The 25319-nt window shown below is 44.2% G+C and overlaps 1 protein-coding gene across 1 annotated transcript in view; it reads right to left on the bottom strand.

Annotated features, from left to right (window-relative positions):
- Window positions 1-25319, bottom strand: part of sv2a (synaptic vesicle glycoprotein 2A) — a 57430-nt gene that overhangs the window by 28874 nt on the left and 3237 nt on the right. Inside the window, exon 2 of the mRNA XM_036946294.1 lies at window positions 4119-4886. Coding sequence (XP_036802189.1) covers window positions 4119-4725 — 607 coding nt within the window. The 5' untranslated portion in view covers window positions 4726-4886. The remainder of the gene's footprint in view (window positions 1-4118; window positions 4887-25319) is intronic.

A 25319-nucleotide genomic window follows, 5' to 3' on the forward strand; every position in this document is an offset into this window, starting at 1 on the left:
CAGCATGACAGAGTGATCTCCAGACTTGTCCTCATCAACACTCACACCTGTGTTAATGAGAGAATCACTGACATGATGTCAGCTGGTCCTTTTGTGGCAGGGCTGAAATGCAGTGGAAATGTTTTTGGGGGATTCAGTTCATTTGCATGGGGGACTTTGCAATTAATTGCAATTCATCGGATCACTCTTCATAACATTCTGGAGTATATGCAAATTGCCCTCATACAAACTGAGGCACCAGACTTTGTGAAAATCAATATTTCTGTCATTCAAAACTTTGGCCATGACTGTACTTCCCCAGTGCCAGATGAATTTGTGGATACCATTTTTATGTATCGGTGTCCAGTATTAAACTTTTAACCTTTATTTAACTAGGCAAGGCAGTTAAGAACAAATTCTTATTTACAATGACTGCCTACCCCGGGCAAACCCGGACGACGTTGGGCCAATTGTGCGCCGCTCTATGGGACTCCCAATCCCGGACGGATGTGATACAGCCTGGAATCGAACCAGGGACTGTAGTTACTCTTGCACTGAGATGCAGTGCCTTAGACCGCTGCGCCACTAGGGAGCCCAGTATGAAGGGCGATAGAGGTAGTTTCTCGAACCAATGCTAACTAGCATTAGTGCAATGACTGGAAGTTTATGGGTATCTACTAGCATGCATGCCTCATTGCCAAAATCCCGAAGAATCCCTTGAATAGGCTTCCTCTGTGAACTCAAGCTTGCTATTGTAGGGAATAGAGAGATGCAGTCAAAAACTGATAAAGAGAGTAAGAGGGCTAAAGAGAGTTAAGGGGCTAAAGATTGTGAGGGGCTAAAGAGAATGAGAAGAATAAATAGAGTGAAATGACTAAATTAAGTGAGAGGACAAAAGAGAGTGGGAGAACTAAAGAGAGTGAGAGAACTAAAGAGAGTGAGAGGGCAAGAAGAGGGTGAAGGGGCTAAAGAGAGTGAGAGGGCAAGAGAGAGTGAGAAGGCTAAAGAGAGTGAGAGGGCTAAAGAGAGTGAGAAGGCTAAATAGAGTGAGAGGGCTAAATAGAGTGAGAGGACTAAATAGAGTGAGAGGACTATAGAGAGTGAGAGGGCTAAATAGAGTGAGAGGGCAAGAAAGTGTGAGGGCTAAAGACAGTGAGATGGCAAAAGAGAGTGAGAGGGCTAAAGAGAGTGAGATAGCTAAATAGATTGAGATAGCTAAATAGAGTGAGAGGGGAAAAGAGAGCGAGAGAGAAAAAGAGAGCAAGAGGACTAAATAGAGAGAGATAGCTAAAGAGATTGAGAGGGCTAAATAGAGTGAAAGGACTAAATAGAGTGAGAGGACTAAAGAGAGTGAGATAGCTAAATAGATTGAGATAGCTAAATAGAGTGAGAGGGGAAAAGAGAGCGAGAGAGAAAAAGAGAGCAAGAGGACTAAATAGAGAGAGATAGCTAAAGAGATTGAGAGGGCTAAATAGAGTGAAAGGACTAAATAGAGTGAGAGGACTAAATAGAGTGAGAGGACTAAATAGAGTGAGATAGCTAAATAGAGCGAGAGGGAAAAAGAGAGCGAGAGGGCTAAATAGAGTGAGAGGACTAAATAGAGTGAGAGGGGAAAAGAGAGTGAGAGGACTAAATAGAGAGTGATAGCTAAAGAGAGTGAGAGGGCTAAATAGAGTGAGATAGCTAAATAGATTGAGATAGCTAAATAGAGTGAGAGGGGAAAAGAGAGCGAGAGAGAAAAAGAGAGCAAGAGGACTAAATAGAGAGAGATAGCTAAAGAGATTGAGAGGGCTAAATAGAGTGAAAGGACTAAATAGAGTGAGAGGACTAAATAGAGTGAGAGGACTAAATAGAGTGAGATAGCTAAATAGAGCGAGAGGGAAAAAGAGAGCGAGAGGGCTAAATAGAGTGAGAGGACTAAATAGAGTGAGAGGGGAAAAGAGAGTGAGAGGACTAAATAGAGAGTGATAGCTAAAGAGAGTGAGAGGGCTAAATAGAGTGAAAGGACTAAATAGAGTGAGAGGGCTAAATAGAGTGAGAGGGGAAAAGAGAGCGATAGAGAAAAAGAGAGCGAGAGGACTAAATAGAGAGAGGTAGCTAAAGAGAGTGAGAGGGCTAAATAGAGTGAGAGGAATAAATAGAGTGAGAGGGCTAAATAGAGTGAGAGGGGAAAAGAGAGCGAGAGAGAAAAAGAGAGCGAGAGGACTAAATAGAGAGAGATAGCTAAAGAGAGTGAGAGGGCTAAATAGAGGGAGAGGGCTAAATAGAGTGAGAGCGAAAAAGAGAGTGAGAGGGCTAAATAGAGTGAGAGGGCTAAATAAAGTGAGAGGACAAAAGAGAGTGAGAGAACTAAAGAGAGTGAGAGAACTAAAGAGAGTGAGAGAGATAAAGAGAGTGAGAGGGCTAAAGAGAGTGAGAGAACTAAAGAGAGTGAGAGGGCAAAAGAGAGTGAGAGGGCAAGAAGAGAGTGAAGGGGCTAAAGAGAGTGAGAGGGCTAAAGAGAGTGAGAGGGCTAAAATGAGCGAGAAGGCTAAATAGAGTGAGAGGGCTAAAGAGCGTGAGAGGCATAAAGAGAGTGAGAGGGGAAAATAGAGTGAGAGGGCTAAAGAGAGTGAGAGGGCTAAATAGAGTGAGAGGGCTAAATAGAGTGAGAGGACTAAAGAGAGTGAGAGGGCTATAGAGAGTGAGAGGGAAAAATAGAGTGAGAGGACTATAGAGAGTGAGAGGGCTAAAGAGAGTGAGAGGGATAAATAGAGTGAGAGGGGAAAAGAGAGCGAGAGGGCTAAAGAGAGCGAGAGGGCTAAAGAGAGCGAGAGGACTAAATAGAGTGAGAGGGCTAAATAGAGTGAGAGTGATAAATAGAGTGAGAGGGGAAAAGAGAGTGAGAGTGCTAAATAGAGTGAGAGGACAAAAGAGAGTGAGAGAACTAAAGAGAGTGAGAGAACTAAAGAGAGTGAGAGGGATAAAGAGAGTGAGAGGGCTAAAGAGAGTGAGATAACTAAAGAGAGTGAGAGGGCAAAAGAGAGTGAGAGGGCAAGAAGAGAGTGAAGGGGCTAAAGAGAGTGAGAGGGCTAAAGAGAGTGAGAGGGCTAAAATGAGCGAGAAGGCTAAATAGAGTGAGAGGGCTAAAGAGCGTGAGAGGCATAAAGAGAGTGAGAGGGCTAAATAGAGTGAGAGGGCTAAATAGAGTGAGAGGACTAAAGAGAGTGAGAGGGCTATAGAGAGTGAGAGGGAAAAATAGAGTGAGAGGACTATAGAGAGTGAGAGGGCTAAAGAGAGTGAGAGGGATAAATAGAGTGAGAGGGGAAAAGAGAGCGAGAGGGCTAAAGAGAGCGAGAGGGCTAAAGAGAGCGAGAGGACTAAATAGAGTGAGAGGGCTAAATAGAGTGAGAGTGATAAATAGAGTGAGAGGGGAAAAGAGAGTGAGAGTGCTAAATAGAGTGAGAGTGCTAAATAGAGTGAGAGGGCTAAATAGAGTGAGAGGGCTAAATAGAGTGAGAGTGCTAAACAGAGTGAGAGTGCTAAATAGAGTGAGAGGGCTAAACAGAGTGAGAGGGCTAAATAGAGCGAGAGGACTAAATAGAGAGATAGCTAAATAGAGTGAGAGGGCTAAATAGAGTGAGAGGGCTAAATAGAGTGAGAGGGATACATAGAGCGAGATGACTAAATAGAGAGAGATAGCTAAATAGAGTGAAAGGTAAAAAAAGAGTGAGTGGAATAAATAGAGTGAGAGGGCTAAATAGGGTGAGAGGACTATAGAGAGTGAGAGGGCTAAATAGGGTGAGAGGACTATAGAGAGTGAGAGGGCTAAATAGAGTGAGAGGGCTAAAGAGAGTGAAAGGAGTAAATAGAGTGAGAGGGCTAAAGAGAGTGAGAGAGCTAAATAGAGTGAGAGTAAATAGAGTGAGAGAGAGTGAGAGAGCTAAATAGAGTGAGAGGAGTAAATAGAGTGAGAGGGCTAAATAAAGTGCGAGGGCTAAATAGAGTGAGAGGGAAAAAGAGAGTGAGAGGACTAAATAGAGTGAGAAGACTACATATCGAATAAACAAGGAGGGAAAGACAGATAAGGGAACCGGAATAGAGAGAGTGTAATACATTTAGAATAATCGACAGCAGGCTGGCCATTAGAACCATCTTACCCAACATGCCCTTGCTTTCCTCTGACAGACACATGTCCTTCTCTGCGCTGGGCAGCACAAAGCCCACCACGAAGATCTCCACACCGTCCGCCATCAGCGCCAGCCCCAGCACAAAGTACAGCGTCCACTGGAACTTCCCATGGCCACACTCCTGCAGGATGGTCTCGTACTGCTGGGCCAGCTCCTCCTGATCCTTCCTCCTCTCCGCCTCGAACTGGGCCAGGTCCCTAATCTGAGCTTGGGGGGCAATCCCGTCCACCGGAACCGTTTTTCCGGACTCTGCCCGGGGGATTCCCTGATACTCGCCCTCGTAGATCTCATCGTCTTCGTCGTGACCTTCCGTGGAGTCGCTGTGGCCGCCCTCGTCGTCGTTGGCCCGGCTGTCGTTGCGGTAGTAGCCGTCGCCATCTTGGCTCTGCTGCACGGGGTAGTCGTCATCGTCGTCCTCTTCCTCGAAGCGCTTGTACGAGCGCTTGGTGTACTCATCTGCCATTTTGTCCACGCTGCGGCCCACCTTCTTGCCCGCCTGCTTCTTCACCACCTTGGCGATGTCTTTGGCGCCGCGGATGAAGTCCTGCCGTCCGTCTCGTCCATAGCCGTCGTCCATCTTGGCTCTGGCGGTGAGGTTGGTTGCTGCTAGGAATGGGAGATATCAGGAGTGGCACAAGAGCATGGGTGTGAACTGGGGATCTCTGTGGATCTGGAATTCAGCGCCACGGACAGCTCTTCTATCAGCTACAGCCAGAATATTTTCCTCCAAATTGAGACCTGGAATGAAAGAGAGGATTCTGTTAGAATGGCACCTCCAACAGTGTAAAGAAACTACGCAGCATCAACTGTCCATCACAGTTCTCACTCATTCTCACTCCAACTTCCAATCAAGAAATACAAACGATGATGTTTCCATACTGTTCCAATTTTCACAAGAGTATACACCTGCGTCTGTACATGACAGCTGGCCGGTGGCACCTTAATTGGGAGGATGGGCTCATAGTAATGGCTTGAACGGATAAATGGAATGGTATCGGACACATCAAACACGTGTTTGATACCATTCCATTCACTCCATTCCAGCAATTATTATGATCCGTCCTGCCTCCTGTACTGCACATGCCACAGAAAGCCAAACTCAAGTGAAGTCAGTAACCGCATGGAGGTTCTCAATACCTGTATTCATGATTCTCAACAAATGGCCTTATTCCTATGGCTGAACCCAGTCAGCCCACCTTATCTGACCCAATGTAATGTCCTTAATAAGTGGACATGACAGCTTTAAGTAGAAAACGACAGAAGAGCTCTTGTTCAAACTCAGTGGCCTACATTGATTGAGCCCCAGTTATCTCATAGGTCTCTCCCAGCCCAACCACAGGTCACAGCATGGCATTTCCAATGGCTCTCGGCTTGAATCAAACCTTCAAGGGAACATACTGCTACACTGACGGCCCAGTTAGGAGCACTGCAATTACATTTGTTCCCAGGAAGTCTATAAAGAGACATTATTACTTCTTGTCTGACAATCTGGAGAATGGGGTGATATAAGCCTATATGTCTAGCAGATGAATGCATTAATACGATGAGCTATAGTAGGCAATTAGGTAACGCTACCAGTTTCTTTTGGGAGATAGCTTAGTCCTTCAGCGATATCACTTTAAAATCATCTTGTGGTATTCAGTGAACTGATGTGGCGTGGCAATAATGTTTTCTTAGTTTGTCTAGTGTCTGTCTAGTGTGGTCTAGTATGTGTCTAGTGAGTGTCTAGCGAGTGTCTAGTGTGTGTGTCTAGTGAGTGTCTAGTGTGTGTCTAGTGAGTATCTAGTGTGGTCTGGTATGTGTCTAGTGAGTGTCTAGTGTGTGTCTAGTGAGTGTCTAGTGTGTCTCCAGTGTGTGTCTAGTGAGTGTCTAGTGTGGTCTAGTGAGTGTCTGGTGAGTGGCTAGTATGGTCTTGTGTGGTCTAGTATGTGTCAGGTGAGTGTCTAGTGAGTGTCTAGTGAGTGTGGTCTAGTGAGTGTGATCTAGTGAGTGTCTGGTGAGTGTCTAGTGTGTGTCTAGTGTGTGTCCAGTGTGAGTCTAGTGAGTGTCTAGTGTGGTCTAGTGTGGTCTAGTGAGTGTCTGGTGAGTGTCTAGTATGGTCTTGTGTGGTCTAGTATGTGTCAGGTGAGTGTCTAGTGAGTGTCTAGTGTGTTTCTAGTGAGTGTCTAGTGTGTGTCTATTGAGTGTCTAGTGAGTGTCTAGTGTGTGTCTAGTGAGTGTCTAGTGTGTGTCTAGTGAGTGTCTAGTGTGTGTCTAGTGAGTGTCTAGTGTGGTCTAGTATGTGTCTAGTGAGTGTCTAATGAGTGTCTAGTGAGTGTCTAGCGTGTGTCTAGCATGGTCTTGTGTGGTCTAGTATGTGTCAGGTGAGTGTCTAGTGTGTGTCTAGTGAGTGTCTAGTGAGTGTCTAGTGTGTGTCTAGTGAGTATCTAGTGTGGTCTGGTGAGTGTCTAGTGAGTGTCTAGTGAGTGTCTAGTGTGTGTCTAGTATGGTCTTGTGTGGTCTAGTATGTGTCTAGTGAGTGTCTAGTGAGTGTTTAGTGAGTGTCTTGTGTGTGCCTAGTATGTGTCTAGTGAGTGTCTAGTGGGTGTCTAGTGTGGTCTAGTATGTGTCAGGTGAGTGTCTAGTGTGTGTCTATTGAGTGTCTAGTGAGTGTCTAGTGTGTCTCCAGTGTGGTCTAGTGTGGTCTAGTGAGTGTCTGGTGAGTGTCTAGTATGGTCTTGTGTGGTCTAGTATGTCAGGTGAGTGTCTAGTGAGTGTCTAGTGAGTGTCTAGTGTGTTTCTAGTGTGTGTCTAGTGTGTGTCTATTGAGTGTCGAGTGTGTGTCTAGTGAGTGTCTGGTGTGTGTCTAGTGAGTGTCTAGTGTGTGTATAGTGTGGTCTAGTGTGTGTCTGGTGAGTGTCTAGTATGGTCTTGTGTGGTCTAGTATGTGTCAGGTGAGTGTCTAGTGTGTTTCTAGTGTGTGTCTCGTATGTGTCTATGTAACAGTATAACTTTAGACCGTCCCCTCGCCCATACCCGGGCGTGAACCAGGGACCCTCTGCACACATCAACAACAGTCACCCACGAAGCATCGTTACCCATTGCTCCACAAAAGCCGCGGCCCTTGCAGAGCAAGGGGAACCACTACTTCAAGGTCTCAGAGCAAGTGACGTCACTGATTGAAACGCTATTTAGCGCGCACCGCTAACTAAGCTAGCCGTTTCACATCGGTTACATCTATTGAGTGTCGAGTGTGTGTCTAGTGAGTGTCTAGTGAGTGTCTAGTGAGTGTCTAGTGAGTGTGGTCTAGTGAGTGTCTGGTGAGTGTCTAGTGTGTGTCTAGTGTGTGTCCAGTGTGAGTCTAGTGAGTGTCTAGTGTGGTCTAGTGTGGTCTAGTGAGTGTCTGGTGAGTGTCTAGTATGGTCTTGTGTGGACTAGTATGTGTCAGGTGAGTGTGTAGTGTGTTTCTAGTGTGTGTCTAGTGTGTGTCAATTGAGTGTCTAGTGAGTGTCTAGTGAGTGTGGTCTAGTGAGTGTGGTCTAGTGAGTGTCTGGTGAGTGTCTAGTGTGTGACTAGTGTGTGTCTATTGAGTGTCTAGTGAGTGTCTAGTGAGTGTCTAGTGTGTGTCTAGTGAGTGTCTAGTGTGTGTGTCTAGTGAGTGTCTAGTGTGTGTCTAGTGAGTGTCTAGTGTGGTCTAGTATGTGTCTAGTGAGTGTCTAGTGAGTGTCTAGTGAGTGTCTAGCGTGTGTCTAGTATGGTCTTGTGTGGTCTAGTATGTGTCTAGTGAGTGTCTAGTGTGTGTCTAGTGAGTGTCTAGTGTGGTCTAGTATGTGTCTAGTGAGTGTCTAATGAGTGTCTAGTGAGTGTCTAGTATGGTCTTGTGTGGTCTAGTATGTGTCTAGTGAGTGTCTAGTGAGTGTCTTGTGTGTGTCTAGTGTGTGTCTAGTGTGTGTCTATTGAGTGTCTAGTGAGTGTCTAGTGAGTGTCTAGTGTGTCTCCAGTGTGTGTCTAGTGAGTGTCTAGTGTGGTCTAGTGTGGTCTAGTGAGTGTCTGGTGAGTGTCTAGTATGGTCTTGTGTGGTCTAGTATGTGTCAGGTGAGTGTCTAGTGAGTGTCTAGTGTGTTTCTAGTGTGTGTCTAGTGAGTGTCTGGTGAGTGTCTGGTGAGTGTCTAGTGAGTGTCTAGTGTGTGTCTAGTGTGTGTCTATTGAGTGTCAAGTGTGTGTCTATTGAGTGTCTAGTGAGTGTCTAGTGAGTGTCTAGTGTGTCTCCAGTGTGTGTCTAGTGAGTGTCTAGTGTGTGTCTAGTGAGTGTCTAGTGTGGTCTAGTATGTGTCTAGTGAGTGTCTAATGAGTGTCTAGTGAGTGTCTAGCGTGTGTCTAGCATGGTCTTGTGTGGTCTAGTATGTGTCAGGTGAGTGTCTAGTGTGTGTCTAGTGTGTGTCTAGTGAGTATCTAGTGTGGTCTGGTGAGTGTCTAGTGAGTGTCTAGTGAGTGTCTAGTGTGTGTCTAGTATGGTCTTGTGTGGTCTAGTATGTGTCAGGTGAGTGTCTAGTGTTTGTCTAGTGAGTGTCTAGTGAGTGTCTAATTAGTGTGGCCCCCTTTTCACATTTCCTTCCCTATTTTTCCTTTTTCTCTACTCATCTCAGCCTCTTTCTCTATTACCCTTCTCCTTCCCTGTCTTCCTCCTCTCTCCTTTCTCCATCCTTCCTCTTTCCCTCTTGTCATTCTCCCCCTCTCCTCACGCTCATTCTCTGTCACTCCTTCCCTAACTCTGTTTCTCTCTCTCCCTTCCCCGGCTCTCTCTCTCTGTTATTTGTGGGTAAGGATAATTGGTTCTCAGCTTCACTCTGTTCTTTCTGTTGTGTATTCCTCTCCTTGTGGCCCTATCGGCAACGCTAACCTGACTGGGCTGTGCCGTTTAACCTCCCAGAGTCTTTCTGCTCCTGCTAGAGTCTCCAGAGATAGCAGGCAGGTTAAACCTTGACCCGGAGAACAAGGCCGACAGAAAAAAGGCCAGTCTAAATCTGGCAGCTGAGTGGTCTGCTCTTTTCCCTGCACCTCTGTCACCATTAACACACACAGGTCCGTCTAATTTGTCTCAAAGAGGAATACAGCAATACAGCTAAGGGAAACAGATGCAGTCAGATTGTCAGATTACTATACAGTACCTTTAGAGAGAAAGTGTGCACACTGTTCATTGAAATCCCGGAACAATATATAGCCCAGACTACTATACAACCTTAAAATCTGATGTTTCTTTAGTGAATACTAATTTGATTATCTCAGAAATGTGACTGTATGCTGTTAGTTTGATAATAACACCCATCTGAAATGGTGGTGTGTAGGAGACAGTGTGAAGCTGATCCCTTGATAGAGTGGTGTTGGTGCCCACTGTGGCTGCCTAGTGCTATTGGATTCTCTGGCCATTTGAAGAGGAGGAGACACAGCAGGAGAAGAGAACAGGCCTCAGGGAGGATCCATAGACCATAGCTGAACCCAATGACCATGCACACACTCTGAAATACTGTAACAGTCCCCACCCTTATTTGGTTAGTGGCCCCCCTTGTATCTGTTAACACTATTTTACAGTGCTATTTCAGCTAGTACCTGTTAGACAAGGGGTACTCTCTGGTGCTGTGATTCAGTACCTGGTACCTAAAAGGCACATACGTAACTACCAAGTCAACAGTGTAACAGGCTACTATTACAGCCTTACCAAACGGACTACTTCCTGTACTGTATTAGAAGTGTCCTGGTTAAGTAGCATGAGATCAGATGGGATAGAAACTGGAGGAGATGAGGGAAGGGGCTGGGGGGTGAGGATGGAGGGCAGGGGAGCAGCTCACACAACAGACTGGCAGAGATCACTGAACCCAAAGGTCTTCTGGGAAGACTAGGTTTCCAAGAAACACTCACTTAGACTGAAAATGAACCCCGGAAACAACAGCCGCTATATCAGTCATCTATGACCTCTGTCTTTTCTACCAAGTCAATATAGCGTGGCTATATACAGGGGGTACCGGCCATTTGATTAGATGTTCGGGAGTCTTATGGCTTGGGGGTAGAAGCTGTTTAGAAGCCTCTTGGACCTAGACTTGGCGCTCTGGTACCACTTGCCGTGCGGTAGCAGAGAGACAGTCTATGACATGGGTGGCTGGAGTCTTCCTCTGACACCGCCTGGTATAGAGGTCCTGGATGGCAGGACGCTTGGCTGCGGTGATGTACTGGGCAGTATGCACTACCCTCTGTAATGCCTTGCGGTCGGAGGCCCGAGCATTTGCCATACCAGGCAGTGATGCAACCCGTCAGGATGCTCTTGATGGTGCAGCTGTAAAACCTTTTGAAGATCTGAGGACCCATGCCAAAAAAAAAAAATTATCCTGAGGGGGAATTGGTTTTGTCGTGCCCTCTTCACGACTGTCTGGTGTGCTTGGACCATGTTAGTTTGTTGGTGATGTGGACGCCAAGGAACTTGAAGCTGTCAACCTGCTCCACTACAGCCCTGTCGATGAGAAAGGGGGAGTGCTTGGTCCTCCTTTTCCTGTAGTCCACAATCATCTCCTTCGTCTTGATCACATTGATGGAGAGGTTGTTGTCCTTGCACTACACGGTCAGGTCTCTGACCTCCTCCCTATAGGCTGTCTCATCGTTGTCGGTGACACTGTTGTGTCATCGGCAAACTTAAGGATGGTGTTGGAGTCGTGTCTGGTCGTGCTGTCATGAGTGAACAGGGAGTACAGGAGGGGACTGAGCACGCACCCCTGAGGGGCCCCCGTGTTGAGGATCAAATCAAAATCAAATGTATTTATATAGCCCTTCTTACATCAGCTGATTTATCAAAGTGCTGTACAGAAACCCAGCCTAAAACCCCAAACAGCAAGCAATGCAGGTGTAGAAGCACGGTGGCTAGGAAAAACTCCCTAGAAAAGGCCAAAACCTAGAAAGAAACCTAGAGAGGAACCAGGCTATGAGGGGCGGCCAGTCCTCTTCTGGCTGTGCTGGGTGGAGGATCAGCGTGGCGGATGTGTTGTTACCAACCCTTGCCACCTAGGGGTCGGCCCGTCAGGAAGTCCAGGATCCAGTTGCAAAGGGAGGTGTTTAGTCCCAGGGTCCTTTGCTTAGTGATGATCTTTGAGAGCACGATGGTGTTGAACTCTGAGCTGTGGTCAATGAATAGCATTCTCACATACAGGTGTTCCTTTTGTCCAGGTGTGAAAGGGCAGTGTGCCGAGCAAAAGAGATTTCATAATCTGTGGATCTGTTGGTGCGGTATGCAAATTGGAGTGGGTCTAGGGTTTCTAGGATAATGTTGTTGATGAAAGGCCATGACCAGCCTTTCAAAGCATTTCATGGCTACAGACGTGAGTGCTACGGGTGGGTAGTTATTTGACAGGTTAACGTAGTGTTCTTGGGCACAGGGACTATGGTGGTCTGCTTGAAACATGTTGGTACTACAGACTCAGACAGGGAGAGGTTGAAAATGTCATGAAGACACTTGCCAGCTGGTCAGCGCATGCTGGTAATCCATCTAGCCCTGCGGCCTTGAATGTTGACCTGTTTAAAGGTCTTACTCACATCGGCTGCGTAGTACGATTCAATCTTAGTCCTGTATTGATGCTTTGCCTGTTAGATGGTTCGTCGGAGAGCATAGTGCGATTTCTAATAAGCTTCCGGGTTAGAGTCCCGCTCCTTGAAAGCTGCAGCTCTACCCTTTAGCTCAGTGTGAATGTTGCCTGTAATCCATGGCTTCTGGTTGGGGTATGTACGTACAGTCACTGTGGGGACGTCGTCATCAATTAACTTATTGATGAAACGAGTGAGTGAATTGGTGTACTCCTCAATACCATCGGATGAATCCCCAAACATATTCCAGTCTGTGCTAGCAAAACAGTCCTTTAGTTTAGCATCTGCTTCATCTTACCACTTTTCAATAGACAGAGTCACTGGTGCTTCCTGCTTTAATTTTTGCTTGTAAGCAGAAATCAGGAGGATAAAATGAAGGTCAGATTTTCCAAATGGAGGGCTAGGGAGAGCTTTGTATGTGTCTCTGTGTGTGGAGTAAAGGTGGTAAAGGAGTAAAGGTCCCTCTGGTTGCACATTTGACATGCTGATAGAAATTAGGTCAAACTGATTTAAGTTTCCCTGCATTAAAGTATCCAGCCACTAGGAGCGCCACCTCTGGATGAGCATTTTCCTGTTTTCTTATGGCAGTATACAGCTCATTGAGTGCGGTTTTAGAGCCAGCATCGGTCTGTGGTGGTATATAGACAGCTACGACAAATACAGATGAAAACTCTCTAGGTAGATAGTGTGGTCTACATCTTATCATGAGATACTCTACCTCAGGCAAGCAAAACCTCGAGGCTTCCTTAGATATCGTGCACCAGCTGTTGTTTACAAATATACATAGGAATTCGCCCCATGTCTTACCAGAGACTGCTGTTCTATCCTGCTGATAGAGTGTATAACCCGCCAGCAGTATGTTATTATTGTCGTCGTTCAGCCACGACTCTGTCAAGCATAAGATATTACAGTTTTTGAAGTCCCGTTGGTAGGATATACGTGCTTTCAGTTCATCCCATTTCTTTTCCAGCGATTGAACGTTGGATAACAGTACGGATGTCAAAGGCAGATTAGCCACCCGTCGCTTGATCCTCACAAGGCACCCCGATCTCTTTCCGCAAAATCTCTCTTTTTTTTCTCTCCTGCAAATGATGGGGATGAGGGCCTGTTCGGATGTTTGGAGCATATCCCGTCCGACTCATTAAAACAAAATTCTTCATCCAATTTGAGGTGAATAATCGCTGTTCTGATGTCCAGAAGTTATTTTCGGTCATAAGAGATGGTAGCAGCAACATTACGTACAAAATAAGTCACAAAGGCTTCCATTAGCAGATACTGTGACACTGAAACATGGTTGTGTGTCAAGGTAAATGATAGATTGCATTGAATTGCATGTTAATATTCTCTACATATCATGTCCTCTCCTTGTTCGCTGCTGGGCTAATATAGGCCAGAATGTTGTATGTGGATTTGCTTCATCTACTTCACACGGTAAAGTGTGCATTAGGTGCCACCAGAGTGGTACATAGAAACCTGATTTCCATATAAATGGCAGTGAGTGAGATGGCCCCTACTGGCCCTTGAAATCCCTGCCTCTGAGTCAGACCCTATCTGCTAGCTACAGATGTTATTTTGTTGCTGAGAATTTTCCTGCACAGCATGAAATGCAAATTTGTAGTGTATTTGAGTTTTAAAACGGCTTCTAAAGTTTGTAAATTCCACTTTGAAATTTCAGACTTGATTTGCCCTTACGAAAAAATGTATCAACCCCTACAAAAATGCCCATTAATTAATTATAATCCGCATAATAATTGACATTTCCTGTTGCTGTAGGATGTTGCTGTTGCTGTAAGATCCTACATCTGTATGGCTCGGGAATCCTGAAGCCATTGCATTTAAACCAGGGTCCATTGTACCACAAGCATCTTTCATGGAAGAGAAAGCACAAGAGAGACAATCTTCCATTCCTACTGAACGGAGCTTGATGTGCAGGTGGGAATATGAATTATGGTAAAGCCAAAAATACTTGAAAAACATAAGGAGGTAAATATGAAATGGAAATCCTCCTGTAGGACCTTTGGCAGGTGAACAAGAGCAGACATACAGTATGCATAAAACATGAGGCTTGCTGTAACAAGCAGGTTTCCCAGGAAGGGAACAACCTTGTGGTTGCATTACACATGGAGTTAGTGCGTAAAGAGGAGGAAGCTCAAGAATAGTTCTATTTGCTGATTTGTATGCCAGCAGCCTCTCTAAGAAAACAACATTGAATCATTGCATACTTTGACAACAGTATATTCATTGGCAATGAGATTGGAAACGTGGGCTGAGAGGGAATCCAATGAATCCATGTTGATATGAATTATTTTCAAAGAAGAGAAAATTATATCATTTGAAACAGACAGACAATGTATCAGAATATGTCGCCATGCAAAAAAACTTTTGTCCCTTGTGCCTGCCTGTATTGGTGGAGGAGTTTCCTGCCTTAACATCATTAGTGGTTAATGGGCCATAGTTTACAAGGATCCTTACACAGAATGACTCTGTTGGGAGCTGTCTGCTTTGGTAAGACATCTCAATCTAGCAACCAGAGGACATATTTCATGTGTCGTCAGAGAAGATGAATGAGGCCCTCCCAGAGGACATATTTAGTTCTGTGTTTGGATAAGAAAACGTGACACTAAAACAGAGGAGTAAAGGCTGTATTAAACCTCCCCCACCTACTGAAATATAGTTACTCCTTACTCCCTAAAGGTCTAACCTCTGTTCCTGATCTTTAATAGTTTAAGAGGGCTATTACTCACCTACCCCATTCTAGAGACCCTGGTGTACCTTACTTTAATGGTCCACTGAGCTAGGCTATTCTGTAAAAGAGCTGCTCCAAAACCAAAAGCATATTGTATCATCTCTTAGCAATTCAAGATCTTCAGGGCACATAAAACCGCCCACCTCTGCACTTGGTCTAGAAATCTTGATCTTCACACAGCGCCTCAGTCAATCTTCTATCCCTCTCGGAGACACCAGCCGGTTGGCTGGCTGTCCTTTGTCTCCATGGTCACAACTTCAACACCAGGAGCCACTCACTACTAAATGCAATGAGCTAACCATCACCATCAGATTTCTCTTGAACCATCCCCACTACTGATAGATATGAGTAGGTACAGATAGGCTTTTTAGCCTGGAATAATAAACCATTCTCTACTTGAGAGTTATGCTGCATCAAGTATGTGGCTGTTAGTACTAAAAAAAATTGATAATAAATTAGGTGTCTAAAGGGAGCCGGACCAAAACCCTAGCTGTCATTTGCCAGTGATGAAAGACTTAATTATTTAAACCTATTTCCTTCTAGTGAGCTGAGAGGATGCCAGGGGGTCAGTGGAGCTCCTCTCTACACCACACACGAAACCGGAACAGAGCAGCAGCTTGCTCACAATAAAAGAGAGCAGAGAGAAACAGGAAATAACCTACCCTGAAGCTAAGATAACGCTAGCTAGCACGTTAAAACTGAGGCAGTGCACTAAAGCGGAACAGCCTTTTGCTCTGGCTGAAGCTACTGTATTTGCTTAACTTAAAAGGCCCTACCACGGCTAAAATACAGCTAGTAAATTTAGACTCGAGCACTGGGCTAGGCAACAGTCAACAGCTGAAATTGTGTGGGTCAATTTCCAATCAAATCATTGCTAATGCTAAGGAGCAGTTGCTAAATGTGATACAACACTGTCAATTTCCACCCTAAAACCATTGTGCTAATAGTAATGGAGGAATATATGCCGAAGTTAAAGACAACAAGTTCAGACAGTTCTGTGCCAGAAGGGTATGTCACCGTGGCTTAAAACGATTCCAGTTTAGTGCTAATGCTACCAGGGCTATTAATCCACCCAAGAAAGTTTATGAGTTGGAAAAACGATGTATGTTAAAAGAGAATACTAGAGACATAGGCCCAACTTTATCTCATGCAGTATAGGCCCAACTTTATGTCATGCAGTATAGGCCCAACTTTCTGTCATGCAGTATAGGCCCAACTTTATGTCATGCAGTATAAGGTGTGAGACAATCAATAAAAGTCACAAGTCAATGAAAACAGATACAATGGAGTAGGCCCTATAACTCAATATAAGGCTTGTTTGCACAGTACAGTTGTCTGGCTGGCTGTCCAAAAGCCTTGTTTGTTTAATCACAGTACATGAGACCCTACATACCTTTCGGTGTATAAATTTGTACAGTAAGCTGTATCGATCTTTGTGCACAGTGTCTCCCTCTGTTCAAACAATGGAGTAAGGAGGGAATATGATGTTTCCGTTTCAGTCGACTCTCTCTGACTCCTCTGTGTACAGTTCACTGGAGCACAGATTGTCAGTCACTCTGCCAAGGACAAGAGTCAAGATCCCATTACAAAATGGCATGAGTGGCTTGGGGAGTCTGTCAGTAAAAGCTAACTGTTGTCATATATCCTACTAGCAAGAAAACCCTTCCACAGAAAACCCACAACTGTGCTGAATAGGGACACTTCAATTTAGCCTTTGGCTACACTTGGATAAGCTAGGTGAATGTGCATATAAATCGGTCATTTAGATCCACTTCAAACAGATCTCCATTTGACAATGTGGGGTATATATCCACCAAAAGAGAGAAATGCATGTGATAAAGGAGTGACATTTTATTCAGCGGAGGCTTTATAAACGTTTATCAGGAGACAGTGTTGCCGGGGAGAAGTCAGCCAGTAATGGAGTAAGAAGATGGATGACAGTAGGACTAAAAACACCAAACAGATAAATAGTGCACGGTGTAGACAGGTCTCTACTCTCCCACTCAAATCATATCTTCCTGACTAAACTGTGGTTTGATGAAATCCCACAGATTCTGTATGTGGTTGGACAACCAATTTACTTCCATGAGAGTATAGTTTGCCTCAACAATATAGTATTGTTTGGCTGTCCAATACAGTAGTCTGGCGGGTGCTTACATGAACTAGCTAATCAGGAAGATTATCCATAATGCTGGATGGAGTTTACAGTAAAGTGTTATTTGAGGACAGAAGAGTGAATGAGATTGGCTCTTCATGGATGTTTTGATCTACAGAGTTTTTTTTGTGACAGGGTACAAACAGCAGGGCTTTAGCATTGTGTCAAGATTACATCTCTCTAGGGATGCATATACAGTTGAAGTCGGAAGTTTACATACACTTGGAGTCATTAAAACTTGTTTTTCAACCACTCCATACATTTCTTGTTAACAAACTATAGTTTTGACAAGTCGGTTAGGACATCTACTTTGTGAATGACACAAGTCATTTTCCCCAAAATTGTTTACAGACAGATTATTTCACTTGTAACTGAATCACTATTCCAGTGGGTCAGAGGTTTACATGCACTAAATTCACTGTGCATTTAAACAGCTTGGAAAATGCAAGAACATTTTGTCATGGCTTTAGAAGCTTCTGATAGGCTAATTGACATCATTTGAGTCAATTGGAGGTGTACCTGTGTATTTATTTCAAGACCTACCTTCAAACTCAGTGCCTCTTTGCTTGACATCATGGGAAAATCAAAAGAAACCAGCCAAGACCTCAGAAAAAAAATTGTAGACCTCCACAAGTCTGGCTCATCCTTGGGAGCAATTTCCAAACTCCTGAAGGTACCACATTCATCTGTACAAACAATAGTATGCAAGTATAAACACCATGGGACCCGAGAAGAATGTACTTTGGTGCGAAAAATGTAAATCAATCCCAGAACAATAGCAAAGGACCTTGTGAAGATGCTGGAGGAAACAGGAACAAAAGTATCTATATCCACAGTAAAACGAGTCCTATATCGACATAACCTGAAAGGCCGCTCAGCAAGAAAGAAGCCACTGCTCCGAAACCGCCATAAAAAAGCCAGACTACGGTTTGCAACTGCACATGGGGACAAAGATCGTACTTTTGGAGAAATGTCCTCTGGTCTGATGAAACAAAATAGAACTGTTTGGCCATAATGACCATCGTTATGTTTGGAGGAAAAAGGGGAAGGTTTGCAAGCCGAAGAACACCATTCCAATCGTGAAGCATGGGGTTGGCAAGCATCATGTTGTAGGGGTGCTTTGCTGCAGAGGGTGTGGTGCACTTCACAAAATAGATAGCATCATGAGGTAGGAAAATTATGTGGATATATTGAAGCAACATCTCAAGAAATTTGTCAGGAAGTTAAAGCTTGGTCGCAAATGGGTCTTCCAAATGGACAATAACCCCAAGCATACTTCCAAAGTTGTGGCAAAATGGCCTAAGGACACAAAGTCAAGGTATTGGAGTGGCCATCACAAAGCCCTGACATCAATCCTATAGAAAATGTGTGGCAGAACATTTGTGTGTGGGCGTGTGTGAGCAAGAGGCTTACAAACTGATTCAGTTACACCAGCTCTGTCAGGAGAATGCACCCAACTTATTGTGGGAAGCTTGTGGAAGACTAAAATATTTGACCCAGGTTAAACAAATTAAAGGCAATGCTGCCAAATACTAATTGAGTGTATGTAAACTTCTGACCCACTGGGAATGTGATGAAAGAAATAAAAGCTGAAATAAATCAGTCTCTCTACTATTATTCTGACATTTCACATTCTTAAAATAAAGTGGTGTTCCTAACTGACCTAAGACAAGGAATTTTTACAAGGATTAAATGTCAGGAATTGTGAAAAACGAAGTTTAAATGTATTTGGCTATGGTGTATGTAAACTTCTAACTCCAAACGTACCTCCACTTCTAATCACACACTCTCTCTCTCTCTCTCTCTCTCTCTCTCTCTCTCACCCTCTCTCTCACCCTCTCTCTCTCTCTCTCACCCTCTCTCTCTCTCTCTTTCTCACCCTCTCTCTCTCTCTCACCCTCTCTCTCTCCCTCTCTCTCTCCCTCTCTCTCTCTCACCCTCTCTCTCACTCTCTCTCTCTCTCTCACCCTCTCTCTCTCACCCTCTCTCTCTCTCTCTCCCTCTCTCTCTCTCCCTCTAACCCTCTCTCTCTCACCCTCTCTCTCTCTCTCTCTCTCTCCCTCTCTCTCTCTCTCTCCCTCTCTCCCTCTCTCTCTCTCTCACCCTCTCTCCCTCTCTCTCTCTCTCTCTCCCTCTCTCTCTCTCTCTCTCTCACCTCCATATTGGCGCTCTGCCACCTCATCCAACTACAGATGTCTATAATAACACCCCCCCCCCCCCCCCCCCCCCCCCCCACTGTCAACACTCTAAATCACTTTTGGAAGCAGACCGCCTTCATAAAAGGACATGTTTGTCTCAATGATTATAGACTGGACCTATAGGTTGTTAATTCCCAAGCATAATACGGAGCAAACAGTACCATCTGCACATTATAGAACAGGTATTTTCCGATGATGACACTTCAGATGATAGATGCCTTTTATTAATAAGATAAGAAGTGTCCTTAGTTACAACCCAAAACAGATCAGGTCACCACCGATGACAAAGCCACTATCAACTCTCATTGGCTGTGTTTACACAGGCAGCCCAATTGTGATATTTTTTTTCCCTAATATTTGGTCTTTTGACCTGATCTTTTCACATCAGATCTTTTTCAGAGCCAAATATAACAATAATGTGTAATTGAAAACCCACTTGTTCTTACATCGGTTCAAAATACCGCCTTCAACAAGGCAAAAGGAAGTGTCCTTTCCAGCTGTGGATTAAGAAGGACAGCTGTCGGTTCGCATGATCACATATCTTCCCTTCAGCTATGCTATTCTGGTGAGAAGACATGCTAAATGTCACAGCATATTAACTAGAACTTCCGAAAGGTATGAATGAAATTAGCAGAACATAATAAAAAGATTTATCAGAACTGGCCTGCCGGTGTAAATGCGGCGGCCATTGAGGCTGACTAAGAGGTAACATAATAGAACATTTAATGGAAAAGCTCATCAACACCAAGTTACAGTACAATACTGCAGAGAGAGAGAGTGGCTTGTCATCAGCAGCCTTGCTATAATCATCAGAAGTGTAGCTAAAGCAGCTCAGCTAAACTGCAGCTCCAGTGCATTATGACTCATGCCTGATAAACCCAACTGAAATTGGAACATGCCAGTAATTGCCTGCTGATGTCCAGAAGAGTTTTCTTACTATTAATAAACACACAGTCAAATGTGAATTAAATTGCTGGGAATTTCGCATATATGATTTGAAGTGTTATGGTCCAAATGAATAGCAATGGGCTTCAGATTTACTGTACATGGTGAGGAGAGAAGACGTACGGCCATGATTAGTCATGGGGAAAACCCTCAATATCCTTTATAGGTAACTGCAGTAATCTTCATCCCTGTTTCTTCACTACCTGGGTAGGCCGACAGTATATGTAATTATAAGCTGGGTGGTTCGAGCCCTGAATGCTGATTGGCTGACAGCCGTGGTATATCAGACCGTATACCACGGGTATGACAAAACATGTACTTTTAGTGCTCTAATTACGTTGGTAACCAGTTTATAATAGCAATAAGGCACCTCTGGGGTTTGTGGTATATTGCCAATATACCACGGCTAAGGGCTGTATCCAGGCACTCTGCGCCGCTCCTAAGAACAGCCTTTAGCTGTTGTATTTTGGCCATATACCACACCCCCTTGTGCCTTATTGCTTAAATATACCTCAAGCCGTATCCAATGTATCAAGTTTCTGGTTGAGCCATATTTTCACACCATACTCCCAGCAAAACCTTGGCTTGCCTCAGTGTCATGTGTGCAGAGCACTGCATGCTGGGCCGTGTCAGTGCGGCCCACTCACTCCTGGCACACGCCTGGTCTGTTTGAAGTGATCCCCACAGGGTCCAGTCAACAAACCCCTATGCTGGCACCATTCTGTCCACCATGGTGAAACACATACACACTGAGGAGGATGTGTATCTAGTCAAGTCCATTTGATTGGGCAGTATTCTGTTCAACAGTTGGATAGGTATTACTATCAATACAGGTGCGTGGACCATAATCATCTCCAGTGTACAGTACACATTGAGCGAGAGACCAAATTCACATTCTCGTGAGTGTCTTTTTTGCTTTCTATAATTTCCTCAATACCAGAAAGCGTGTTAGTGAGGGGGTAGCAAACAACATGGAATACAAATATCTCAACATCTGTTTGTAACAGTCTAACTGCAATGGAAATATATGTCCTTCTAGAGACTAAATATTGAACTAAATGAGGAACCAGTGGTCCAAAACTAAAGATCCTATGAATATACTGTAGAATGCTCCTGAATGTTTGAAATTTAAGTAAATGTGTTTAAATTGGTTCCCCTTGGAGCGGGTGAGGTGCCGCTCTGAAAGACCAGATAAACCAATACCTTTTCACGTATTCTAATTCTAAGCGAAAGTTGCATGAGTTGCAGTTTTGAGAATACAACATGATAGACTAGACAGTCTGTCTAGGTAATAAAGTCATTGAATTGCCCTCAAGGAATAAGTCTAGGTAGACAATAGAGTGCTCTGTTGAGGTAAGGCAGACAGGTAGAGAGCCTTGGAACTCCCGTGAGGACATACATACAAGCTCGCACGCACGCACGCACTCACACACCTTTTAATTTCATGTCAATCTACCACAAACTGCAAAGAAAGGATAGAAAAGAGTATCATATTAAAAAAAGAAAGTTGTGGAAAATAGGGAAGGGTGAGGTGAGGTTGTTACAGTAACTTTCAGAATATGATCTACTTAGACAGCTAAGTTATGACTCAGTTCCTTTTCCTCTCTTGCCGTAATTCAGATATCTGATGCTCTGGTCTGAGAGTCCAGGGGTGGCCTGGTCTGGTCGAAACATCCATCAGTTATTGGCTGCTCTGGTCTAAGAGTCCAGGGGTTACCTGGAGCGATCGAAACACCCATCCATTATTCATGCCTGGTTTTCTGGGCACAAGGACAGGGGCGCAGCGGCCAAGTCATCCCTCAGTGATGATGTATGTTGAAAGTTTCCTCAAGTGTAGTTGCAGAAACTATCAAGCGCTATGATGAAACCGGCCCTCATGAGGACCGCCACAGGAAAGGAAGACTCAGAGTTACCTCTGCTGCAGAGGATAAGTTCATTAGAGTTAACTGCACCTCAGATTGCAGCCCATATAAATGCTTCACAGATTTCAAGTAACAGACACATCTCAACATCAACTGTTCAGAGGAAACAGTGTGAATCAGACCTTCTTGGTCAAATTGGTGCAAAGAAACCACTACTAAAGGACACCAATGAGAAGAAGAGACTTGCTTGGGCCAAGAAACACGAGCAATGGACATTAGACCGGTGGAAATCTGTCCTCTGGTCTGAGGAGTCCAAATTTTAAACGTTTGGTTCCAACCGCCTTGTCTTTGTGAGACGCAGAGTAGGTGAACGGAGGATCTCTGCATGTGTGGTTCCCCCCGTGAAGCATGGAGGAGGGGGTGTGGGGGTGCTTATTTAGAACTCAAAGGCACACTTAGTCAGCATGGCTACCACAGCATTCTGTAGTGATACGCCGTGCCATCTGGTTTGTGCTTAGTGGGATTATAATTTGTTTTTCAACAGGACATATGCGGACATATCTCAGCATATGTGGGAACTCCTTCAAGACTGTTGGGAAAGCATTCCTCATGAAGCTGGTTGAGAGAATGCCAGGAGTGTCCAAAACTGTCATCAAGGCAAAGGGTGGCTACTTTGAAGAATCTAAAATCTAAAATATATTTTGATTTCTTTAACACTTTTTTGGTTACTACATGATTCCATATGTGTTTTTTCATCATTTTGATGTCTTCACTATTATTCTACAATGTAAAAAATAGTGAAATCAAGAAAAACCCTTGAATGAGTAGGTGTGTCCAAACTTTTGGCGAGTACTGTACCTAGAAAGAGACTTAAAGGAAATGTATTTCTTTATTTGATTACATTGTGTCACTGCTGCCTGAACACTGCACAGGCTAGACACTCCTGGGTTGGGCATTGCAGGGTGGAGGTATACCTGAGAGAGGATGATGAGAGGCTGTTCAGCAGGAGCAGCAAACAGAGAGTAGACAATATCTATTTATTTAGCTGTTCGTTTCTGTCCAGCTCCAATGCCATGTTTGGATGTGTGTAAACACACTCCTTTCATGGCTCATACAGTAGCTCCACTCACCCAGACAGTATGCATGGTTCTGCAGAGAAAGAGAGAGAGAGGTCCCCTCTGGAAAGGGCGCAGCCCAACATGCGTCACGTCATCACTGTCATCATTCCCTGGGTGGAACCTCTCAGTGTGCGTAGTCAACCTGGGCTCACTACAGCAGTCAGCAACACCATGTCAAACAGCATGTCATCCCAGCATCCATTTTAGTTCCCCACACTGCTATATGGATATTCCAAGAAAAAACAGCTGTGGATGCATTCCCAGTGCCTATCATGACAAATGTCATTATAAGCATCTGTGGAAGTTGCCCTTGCTACAGAATTGTTGAATATACACAATATTGTACTATTTGAGAGGGCTTCTACATGTCGGTTTTGAGAGGCAACAAGGGAATGAAATGGGTGATATATGCAGAGGGAGATAACTCAATGAGCTTGTATACCCTTCAACGATGTAACAGTCCATAGGTTTTAACAGTACAGTACTTGAATTGGATGTTGGTGGTATCCATGTCAAGGGTAACTACTTTGTACCACTCCTGTCCACCTTTAAAAACGGGGGCTCTGATTCTCTAATAGAAGCTATTGGCATTTGATTATACCTACTGTAATGCCTGAGTGGTAATGCCTACGTATGAAATAATAGATATGTAGAGGGTTTTTACAATTTTCATGGTCGTTTCATGACTCATAACAACAATGTTGTAGTCAATCTACTGTTTCAAACGTAGCAGCAGGTGTAGATGCTAACACAATGATGCCCGGCTTTGAACTGAAATATGAGAAATTGTGACTATGTGTGCTGGATGTGACAATTGTGAAAGGTTGGAGAGGAAAGTATAAAATGTCCTTGCTGGTGAAAGGGAATCTTACGAACAGGAAATTGCACACTGCAGTGAAACACCAGAGAGGAGAAGGTGATTTCTCTAACAGAACCCAAAAATATACTGCAGGGATTATGGGAGGAGAAGATTATGATGCTGGGGACTGGGGTACTCTCGATGCAGATATCCTCACCACTGCATTCTGTAGAAACTATGGCAAGCTCTCCATTCTCAGTGTTATGCATTGGCTTAATACCATTTGTTGCTGTTACAAATTTAGCCCATGTGAAGCGTTTGAAATTGCTACTATACAGCGACAAGGTTTGCTCTTGTTTTCCTACTGCGTGCACTGAGGCTATTTCTTTTGCTACCGCTTTACAGTTTGGTTTACAACATTGCATTCCTCTGAGGTAGATACCCCTTATGGCAGATTAAAAGCAAATGTGCTGTCAGTGGAAGACGGATGGTAAATGTGCTTTGAGGACTCCGTCGAGACACAAAAAAAAGGCATTGATTATCTCTCAGTTGTACAGTCAATCTATAAGAGAGTAGAAATGTAAAACACGTAAGTATGTATTTGACCGATGGCCTGTGTTTCTGGGTTGCTAGGCGGTGATGGAAGTGGACTGTCTAAATTTGCAACACCTACACTGATCAAGTGATCTCAGCGATATGTATTGGATACTGGTGGATGAGAATGAGTTGAATGTCTGTGTTGCTGGTCCACAGGCTATTTCAGACTGTTTTAGGGTGTGTTATGGTAATGCAGTAAGCCACAGTGCTCACAGCCACCGCGGAGTCAAGTTGTAACTTGTGACAAGGCTCATCTTTGAGGACAGCCCAGAGCACACCCTAATCAGCAGAGGTAGCAGGCAGAAAATAAGAACACCAAAATGTCCAGCTCCCTTCCCTGTCGTTTGGCTAACTGTGGAGGCTGGAGCTGCTATCGCATATCCATGATACTCTCCCTCTTCAATGGATAACCTCCATTATATTGTTATTGTACAATTAGCCCAACTGTCCCTTAGTATAGCCACCCAGAGCTTGATCCAGAGCCCCTTGTGTCTCAATACTTTACAGTTTGTCAAGCTTGCGGGTACTTGATGTACTTGATTGTACTTCTGTGCCACATCACTGCTCAAGGAGCCCAAACAGCCACTGTATTTAATGAATACTGCCTTTAATGCCACTTTACAAATGGCTCATCTGGCCTCAACGGGTTGTTGAACAAGCACAAGCAACAGAGGGAGTAATATCAAAACTTCAATGAAGATTATGCATTGAAGAGGAATGTATCATCATGGGCATGACTGTAACTGTCGCCAACCTGAACTGCCATGCCATTCTCAATGTATTCTGTTTGACTCTGTACTCTACAGTACACACACCTTTCAGAAGTAATCTCTCAAGGTTACACTACAGTGAGTATTGCAGCATCAGAAGAGTAGTGAATCAGCCAAGAGACTCACGGAGGAATTACTGCAAGGTTAGAGAAAAACATACATTTATAAACTCAACCAAAAAATAAACGTCCCTTTTTCAGGACCATGTGTTTCAAAGATAATTCTTAAAAATCCAAATAATTTCACAGATCTTCATTGTAAAGGGTTTAAACACTGTTTCCCATGCTTGTTCAATGAAACATTTACAATTAATGAACATGCACCTTTGGAACAGTTGTTAAGACAGTAACAGCTTACAGACGGTAGGCAATTAAGGTCA

The sequence above is a fragment of the Oncorhynchus mykiss genome, chromosome 2 (assembly GCF_013265735.2).
Source record: "Oncorhynchus mykiss isolate Arlee chromosome 2, USDA_OmykA_1.1, whole genome shotgun sequence".
NCBI classification, from domain to species: domain Eukaryota; kingdom Metazoa; phylum Chordata; class Actinopteri; order Salmoniformes; family Salmonidae; genus Oncorhynchus; species Oncorhynchus mykiss.